The 9,589-nt window shown below is 34.5% G+C and overlaps 1 protein-coding gene across 1 annotated transcript; it reads right to left on the bottom strand.

The window, feature by feature from the left end:
* Nucleotides 1-3,196: 3,196 nt before the first annotated feature.
* LOC143588058 (uncharacterized) lies at nucleotides 3,197-5,094 on the bottom strand. Its single transcript, XM_077069170.1, has 5 exons — nucleotides 4,794-5,094; nucleotides 4,599-4,673; nucleotides 3,832-4,374; nucleotides 3,772-3,782; nucleotides 3,197-3,718 (listed from the first exon to the last, which is right to left on the bottom strand). The coding sequence occupies exons 1-5, from the start codon at nucleotides 5,092-5,094 to the stop codon at nucleotides 3,197-3,199; spliced, it is 1,452 nt and encodes a 483-aa protein (XP_076925285.1).
* Between the last annotated feature and the right edge of the window lie 4,495 nt (nucleotides 5,095-9,589).

Here is a 9,589-nt window from a genome sequence, read left to right as displayed (position 1 = left end):
TCTTCATCTATCTTGCCTTTTCTCATTACATCATTTTTCTTTCCATACAAGTACGGGATCACATGAAGTCATTACTGAGTTTCAAAAATTTACTAGAGCACCTACATAAAAGATTTGGAGTGGACCCATACACTAAAATGTAGAAGATACTAGTGGTAACAGGATTGAGCTTCATTAAAATCGTCAACTCCGTCAGTTTTTTAACGTTAAGTGAGGAGCAAATATCTTTTTCATTAAAATCGCTAACTCCGTCAGTTTTTTAATGAGTTTAGAGAGTGTAGTTGGGGGGGGGGGGGGAGAGATTGATGATTCAATTCAAAAATATTAGATAAAACAAATTATATTTTTTCTGGTACTAATTGTACAAATATTTTACATGGTTTACTGAAAGTAATAGGTTTGGGTAGTAACAAACTCGGGGTCTATGATTTCATTGTGTAAATGAGTTTGGGTATTAACACTAACTTCTGTTAACTTTTTAGTTAAGCTCAGGGACTAGTTTTTTTCTTTGATGACCTGAATGAACCATTTGCGTAATTTATACTTACAATTAAAGAAATCCTTAATATAATAAGCAAAAACATGGTTGTGTCACCTGCATCTAATTAGACAATCTTTGTGCCACTTGGCACCTTAAGGTTCAAATGAAAATTATATCTCATCTCACATTGCTCTAGGGAGAAATCAAGGAATGAAAGACAAGACAATGTAGTGCATCAAACTTATCCTTAGACACTGCATAAACTATTGTGTACAGCTACTCAGGTTTTAAAAAAATAATGTTATCTCGACTGGTTTTTCAGGTTTTTTTAGCCGTTTCAACGCAGGTTTTCCGGTTTGCACATAACTGGCGGGTTTTTTATTTTTTGGTTTATTTGCTGGTTGAACGACCAGTACGATCCAGTTTCTAAAACACTGCTTTTATTTCAAATGGGTCAAATAAGTTAAATTTTGTTTATATAAAAACTTAAAATTGATGCGCTATTTATTTATATATAAAATAACTAGAAAAAAGTTATTGCAATCAACCCGACCCGTCCATTTCAAAACTTCTTAAAAATGATGTACTTCAATCTAGATATAACATACTAAAGGTGATTATATAAAACCGATCTTAAAACTTCTTTTCTCATTAATAAACCACTTTAGACATTGTCTCCAAAATTCAATTTTTAATGTACTTCTCATTAAAAAATATTGTATAAAGTTTTATTTCAAAAAGTTTAAGTATCTAACAGAATTTATATTTCTAATAACTTAAATAAACGTAATTTGAGTCAATCCATTCCAAAGTAAAAGGGTCGAAATTGCCACCGTATATAATGGATATTTTGAGTTGCCAACCTATTGTAATAATTGTATGCTTTATATAGTTCTATTTTTTATTGACTATATGTTTTTGAAATACCTAGTGATTATACCGATTATATGCTTGTATAATAAATAAAAGGACTATTGGTTTTTATTGGTCCCAAGTATTTCATTTTTGCCGGCGCTGGTCCCAACTATCACTTTAACTGCCAACAGTCCCAACTTTCACACATGTGTCTGCCACCAGTCCACGACTAACCGAGTACTAACTCCGTTATGTTTTAGATGACGTGTCCATCCTACGTGTTAAAAAACCTTAACGTGGCTGCCTGCGTGTATATTAATAACAAAAAACCCTTCTCCTCCTTGAATATATAATAATATCAGCAGATGACAATTTAATACATATCCCCAAATCGATATCTCCAATCGATCGAGAACCCAATCGATCAAGAACAACCCCAAATTAAAACCCTAATTCAATCATTGAATCGATTTCACTCCTAAGCCCTAATCCTAATCACACTCTACTCGCAATGAGTTCATCATCGTCTTGTACATCTGCTAGTAAGAGAAACCCTAAAATTGTTAAAATTGATTTACAGGGCAATGTCTACTGCCACCACGATTTAATTGCAGTTTCTAGGATTGCTGGTCATAGAAGTTCTCGAAATGGGGATGAATTCTACGGCTGCCGTTTATGGCCTGTAAGTACATTGTCTAGTTTACTGTTTTCAAGTTAAATTTATTACATGAATTCCTTCTTCTTTTGTGGCTAGAATCAAGACTGCAAAATGTTCATGTGGAGAAAAGATTTTGATGTCTTCTTAAAGGAATACAGTTCAAAAAGAGATCAAAAGATAAAAGAGATGCAAATAGAAAATTTAAAGCTAAAGAACATGGTGTTGGAAGAAGAGAACAAGAATTTGAAGCTTCAACTCTCATTGAAAAGGTCCAATTGGAAGAGTAATGTTGTTTTAGGTTTAGCAATTGTTGTTATAGCACTATGGTGGAATGTAAGATGTTTTCTTGGGACCCCTTGGCTATCAATTTCATGTAATTTGTATTAATGTTAATGGATGTTGTTGTTCTCCATAAATAGACTTGATTTGTAATGGATGTTGTTGCTATCAAGTACATATAATCTGTAACAATGTGTTGGTAACCAAAATCAAGAAAATGTAACACTTTATGCAACCAAATCAAGAACTGATTGTTAGCATGTTATGTAACATTACTGCACAAAATGGTCAAAATTAACTTCACAATATGACCAAAATGACCAAAATTGCATATCAGACTAAACTTGACTTCAAAATTACCATAATGCCCATAACATTTAGCACCTAGAAACTAAAAAGAAAATCTACCATTTAATAAATAGAAACTAAAAAGAAAATCTACCAAAGCAAGCAAACATTGGTTTGTGTGTTTTGTGAGCACATAAAACCCACCATGAGTGCTCATGTCTACATAACAGATTGTGCATAAAGTCAACTGCATGACCAAAATTGCATATCAGACTATAATATGACCAAAATAACAATATGACCAATACCACAATATGACCAAACTGACCAAAATGACCAAAATATGACCAATACCACAATATGACCAAACTGACCAAAATGACCACAATATGACCAAAATGACCAAAATGCCTAAAATAACAATATCACAATATGACCACAATATGACCAAAATGCCCATAACAGATTGTGCATAATAACAAGTCTGCAACATTAACATTAACCAGTCTGCAACATTACTTAAACATAAGTTTTTGACATAGCTAACCATTAAAATACTTAAACATTCCAAAATACATTACTTAAACATTAAGAAGTCTGCAACATAATCCTTGTCATATATTAACCATAAACCATCAAGTAGCTTTCCCCTTGCCTTTGGCCTTTGTGTTTCCCCGTGGCCTTTTAGAACTTGTTGATTGTTGTGTTGGTTGACTTGACTCGTTTGTCATCCTCCGTGGCCTCTTAGAACCTGTTGACCGCTGTGTTGGTTGACTTTCTAGTGTGGCTTGAGTTGACCTTGTTGACCTTCCCCTTGCAACAGTTTCTGATGTGGCTTGATTCTTAGATGTCTTAGGCTTTGTACAAGTTCTAATGTTATGACCACTTTCTTTGCAGTTGCTGCAACTCATTTCTCCTCCATGTTTTGTCAATTTACATGGGTTCTTAGGAACTTCATGGGAATCTTTCTTTCTTTTTGTCTTTGGTCTTCCAGGTTGACTTTTGATGGGAGGAGGGTCCAAAGGATAATCAACTTTTGGCCAATACCTTTCACTAGGCAAGGGTGGAATAGTGTATGAATATGATCTTAAATATGTATCCTTAAGATAACAATCACTAACAAACTGTTCAAGCATTTCTTCCAAGAAACCCAGCAACTGAACACGCATGCTTACATGGTATACCTGTAAATACAATCTTTGTTATTCACCTTTGGAAGACCTGTCATAAATAACTTAATTGTTGAATTATTGAACGATAGTTAACATACCTGTTAAGTCCCACTTTCTACATGAACATGTCCTGTTATTCAAGTCCACAGCAAGATCATCAGCAAAATCTTTAACTTGGAACACATTATATGCTGATGGGAACACTGCACATTTATGGGCCCACTTTTTTGCTCTATCAAGTTTTTTTTGTATCCTTGGGCACACAACCACATCTTCAGCTAACATTTCAGAATGCTTAGTAATTATCCTAGTCATTGTTGTGAGCCTAATTGATTCTAACATGTCTATAATATGCATAGCTCTTGCCTCAACTATGGTTCCATTAAAAGTCTCAGCCATGTTACTCACTATGACATCACAACATGTATTACCCTTAAGAAAGCACCTTACAAAGCAATTAGGATTCTGTTTCATGAAATCATCCACTGCATCATTTGATATTGCTCTCATCTCCTTGATAGCATCATTGAAGTCAGGCTCATTATAAGCCCTACATGTCTGCCAATAATATGTCTTTAACTCTTTACCCTTAAACTTCTTTTTCCAATTTGCAAAGATGTGCCTTGCACAGTTTCTATGCTCTGCATTTTTCCAAATCAAATACACAGCATTCACTAATCCATGTCATATAAATATAGAGAAACTTTAGACATCTAGAACTTACAACTTATAACTTAGATATTAACAAAGTAAGGTCATACCTTTTGTTAGTCAGAAATAAGTGTCCAGTCCTTTCCACCATCTTGGACATCTAGGCATTTTCTTAGTTCTTCCATGAACCATTCCCAACTATCATTAGACTCACCTTCAACAACAGCCCATGCCATAGGGTACATTTGATCATTAGCATCTCTCCCAATTGCAGCCAACAACATACCACCTAAAAAGGTCTTCAAAAAACAACCATCCAAACACAAAATCTTCCTACAACCTTCCAAAAACCCCCTCTTCACCCCATCAAAACACACAAATAATCTAAAAAATGTCTCCAAGTTTGAACCTGGGTCCTGGGTATTAAACCCTGGTGGAGCAGTTACTAAATTAAAGGTTGAAGTTGGATTTATTTGTTTCAAAGCTGCCATGTAGGACCCAATTTTACTGTAGTGCTCCCTCATTGACCCGTGAAGCATCTTAAATGCACAATGCTTGGCATTGTAAGCCAACCATTTACGTATAAGAACCTTATATTTCTCTTTAACTGCATCCTGGATCTCTTTACCTTTCCATAGAGGTTTAGCTTTGAATAAAGGCAATAAGTCTTTAGCTATAAACTTAGCAGTCAATTGTCTATTATTTACCATGTTTCTCTGACAGTTGTGCTTACTATTAACAGTCTTAACCATATAGCAACTCTTGCCCTTGTGAAATGAACAATATAGACTAAATGGACACCCTTCCACACATTTGACACCTACACGTCCCCCTCTACTCTTGTTACTTGTAGCAATGTAAACATTTCTACCATTTGTGACAGCATAATTTGAAACTGCTTCTTTGAAAGCTTCCCTAGTGGGGAACTTTATCCCAACAACCCATTTAAACTTAGACCAATTAGTTTCTTCACTTACAACTAGAACATTTTTTTTTTTGTTTCTTCCCTCTTATGTCATCATCTTCACTCTCTCCAGATGTGTCACTATAAGCATCAGAATCTTCAGCACTACTAGATGCTTCTTTAATTGCATCAGCGGATTGTTTTAGACACTCTTCAAGTAACTTCTTTTTTGTTTCAAGATCTTCCTCATTCACCTCTTGTAACTTAGCAACTGAACCTATCCACTCATCATCATCTTTCTCAGATCCATCATCATCCAAATCATCAAATTTATAAGACTCATCATCAGAATCATCATCTTCTAAACTCTCTAAATCTGACCTACCACTCTCTATTTCATCTTTATTTGTGTCAATTGGTGGTGGTTTAAGTGTGGTGTCTTTAACCTTAACTGGAGATCCAAGTGATAAACTAGTAACCTTAGCTGGTGATTTAAGTGTTGAAGTTGGTGGAACTTGTTTTCTAGCTGTGAGCTTGGAGTACCTCTTAACCTTTGAACTAGGGCTCAAGCAAACTTCTGGTTGGCTAATGGGCTGGGCTTCATATATATTTTGTTGGGCTGGAGAGAAAATGGGTTGGGCTGGAGACTTAATGGGCTGGTCATCAGAGATAATGTGCTGGGCAGGAGAGTTAATTGGCTGGGCTTGAGGGTGACTAGTATCGGTTGTGGTTTTCCTTAACTTATCAGTTTGAACATATAAAACCAAACCTTGTGCAGACCTGGAACTAGAACTAATCAAAGACAACATCTCAAATACTTCTTTATCACTAACTAATAGCTTTAAACGACCATCACCAGGAATCTTGCAATACAACCAAAGACCATCTTTCGATTTGTATGAACCAAAATCCTTTGCATAATCCAATAACTCAAAGTATGAAAGTTTGTCAACATCTAACATTAATGAAGTTTTTTTTCCACCAACATACCTTAAAATCGGTAGTGCAACTTCAAATGCCCCATTAGTGTGGAAGGAAATACGTACTTGATTATCCATTGTTAAAATTAGGGCTTCTAACCTGTTCGATCGATTGAAGATGATGATTCAAATGCCCCACAACAGATTTTGCAACCTGTTCGATCGATTGGGGTCTTGATCGATTGGGTTCTCGATCGATTGGAGATATCGATTTGGGGATATGTATTAAATTGCCATCTGCTGATATTATTATATATTCAAGGAGGAGAAGGGTTTTTTGTTATTAATATACACGCAGGCAGCCACGTCAAGGTTTTTTTACACGTAGGATGGACACGTCAAAACATAACGGAGTTAGTACTCGGTTAGTCGTGGACTGGTGGCAGACACATGTGTGAAAGTTGGGACTGTTGGCAGTTAAAGTGATAGTTGGGACCAGCGCCGACAAAAATGAAATACTTGGGACCAATAAAAACCAATAGTCCTAAATAAAAAGATTGTTGTGGCACTTGGCACCTGGTTAGATCACTTTGTGCTACTTGACACTTTAAGGTTAAAAGGAAAACAATATTACATCCCATATTGCCCCAGCAGTAAATCAAAAAGGAAGCCAAATGGGTATTTATATGTATTTTGCACAGTTTGATATTCTACATTTGATGAAATATGTATAAATGTAAATTGATTAGTTGGCATCTCAAACGGATGACATATTTAAAAGCTATGTGGAGCATGCATTGCTTTAATATATTAGTTAGATATATATATATGGTTAGGTTAAAATAAAAACCCACTTAAGTTGTAAAAACTCATTCTCAATCACATGTTTTTAATTAAAGTTCAAATCTTGTGCTCCACAATTAAAGTTAATAAAAAATGTAAACATAAATATAACTTTTTCTCTCTCCTAAAAACATATATAAAATTTAGAAAAAAATTGTTAAAAAATAGCAAAACATTTTTTTTTATTTTTCGATGTTTTGTATTAAATCTAACAACATCTATTATATGTGAAAAAAAACCGATGTTAAATTGGGTTTTCACGGGTTTTCACAAGTCAAATGAGTTTTCATTCTATACTTCCCCTATATATTTAGGGGGTGTGTATATATATATATATATATATATATATATATAAATTATTTTTAATATTATATGGTAATTTAAAATAGGTTCGACAAGAACAGTGAATCCAGAGAGAGCAGTTCATCGGTTTGGTTCTGGACCGGTTTTTCAAAGTAAGGGAGCCACGTCAATGTAAACAACTAAATAGGTGGTAGGTGGTGATTGTTGAGTTGAATTAAATCCGGGATTAAAAAAACGTTATTTAGTTTCTCTTCTAACAAAAATGCGGATAGGTGGTTTTAATGCATGGTGGTTAAAAATCAGTTATGATCATTAATTTGGTTTGCTTTCCTTTTTCGAAATTACGGTGTATGTGTATGAATGCTTTAAGGTTGAAGATAACGAGCAAAGAGGCACTCCGCCACTAGTAGAAAATCAAGGAGGTGTTTGGAATTCCTTATTTTTATCTCCTTATGACTTATAATTTATTAAAAAGTTAAAAAGGTGTTTGAAATTATTAATGTGTGAGTGAAAAAAGTTTCATAAATCTAAAAATCTCTTTAGAAATTGCAATTTATACAATGTATAAAATATAGCAATAAGTTTAGTGACTTCATTATAAATATTTATTATATCAGTTTTAGCTCATTGAAAATTTTTCAAAAGATAAATTTTCTTACTTTAAATATAATTATTATAAGTATAGACACAAAGTACCAGTGGTCTAGTGGTAAAATAGTACCCTGCCACGGTACAAACCCGGATTCGATTCCCGGCTGGTGCATGTAAGCTGTGATGATGATGATAATCGCCATTGCAATTGATGGGTTCATTGCTATTTTGTTCTCTCTAGATGAAATATAGGCCTAACTGAGCTTTGTTTTTTTTTATTCTTAATATAAAACTGCAGGTACTTTTTGTTGTAATTTTATGGGAATATATATGAAAACTAAAAAGTGGTAAAAAAACTAGTAACAAAACTTGCATATAAATTTTAAAATTTTGTATGTATTATAAAACGTTAGTTATTATTGTTCTTATTTGTCTCTGTCAAGTTGTAAACGGGCTAAATTTCTGTGTATGCATATATGTTATTATAATATTTATAAAAATATATATTTATAGTAGCCAAACCGTGAGACGAAGAACTCAACCGTTATACACGAGGGAGCAAATGGAAAGATTGAGAAACACCTAATTGTAGAGATAGTTTTAGAAAGTTTAAGAGTTCCATACCGGTTGGAGTGGAATAGGAATCTAAAACAGAATTCGATCAATTGGCTTCAGTGAACTTATTTCATTAGAATGATAGAAGAACCCGCTTATCTATAGAAAGAGGGGGAGAGAGAGAGAAATTACTCGGCTGATTGAGTTCTGATGAGGTATGGCACCAAACACGAACCCGTACCAGAAACATAAGAGGAAAGAGAAAAACTTCATGGCAGAGGTACGAGGAAGAATGTGAGGACCGTGCAGGGTAAAATGCCAATAGAATGTGAATGGCGGTACGTATATTCTCACCATGCACGAATCCTCTAGGAGAGTACAAAGAGGTGGGATCAACGTAAATTGACACCCACGATCTCCACCACGGTTGTTACCTGTTGCAACAAAGATCACCCAACCTGACCTTGACACATGGTCGAACGACAAGTCTTCACCTCCAAGCGAGCTCGGCAAGAAACAGGACCTCACATCAAACGATAAAGGATCCTCTCACTCTCCATTACAGCACACTTTGTGCTTACACTTATGCACAGAGAGACCTTGATGAAGGTGATGATGATTCTTTCTTAAGCTTAGAGCATCTCTCTCTTCTAACCCACTATCCGTAGCTTGTTTTCTATCTCTTATCCACAGATACACATCCCATAATCAACTCTCAAGGCTTGGAATCTCGACGACCACGGACCACCTGTGAGAATACCCATTACTAGTGTTTCTTCAAGTTCATTTGTTCAAATCCTAAATATGAAAACAAGGCATGAATGAATGAATAACAATAATAATAATGTAAACAAAAGATTAAGCATTTGTTCAGATCCTAAATAAAAATAAGACATGAAAACTTTAGATTATCCTAAATGAATATATTATAAACATGAGTTTTAGTGTCTACAATGTAAAGAGGAATCGCGTCTACTAATTATATTTCTTTAGCTTGAAAGAAACTTAAAAAGAAAAAGAAAAAGAAAAAGAAAAAACCAACAATAGAAACAACAATGCAAATCTGAAACAGATCCTTAACCTAAGAAC

This window comes from Bidens hawaiensis, unplaced genomic scaffold (assembly GCF_021521415.1).
Source record: "Bidens hawaiensis isolate Kalapana, Puna unplaced genomic scaffold, B.hawaiensis_p1.1 tig00035964_1, whole genome shotgun sequence".
In the NCBI taxonomy this organism is placed as follows: Eukaryota; Viridiplantae; Streptophyta; class Magnoliopsida; order Asterales; family Asteraceae; genus Bidens; species Bidens hawaiensis.
This window is presented reverse-complemented; position numbering and strand designations above follow the sequence as displayed.

Excerpts from the sequence above, each read along its gene's own strand:
- LOC143588058 (XM_077069170.1), bottom strand. The coding sequence starts at position 5,094 with ATGGTAAATAATAGACAATTGACTGCTAAGTTTATAGCTAAAGACTTA. Across the intron at positions 4,674-4,793 it reads GTTTAATACCCAGGACCCAG|GTGGTATGTTGTTGGCTGCA; the intron begins GTTCAAACTTGG and ends AGACCTTTTTAG. Across the intron at positions 4,375-4,598 it reads GGCATGGGCTGTTGTTGAAG|AGCATAGAAACTGTGCAAGG; the intron begins GTGAGTCTAATG and ends GGAAAAATGCAG.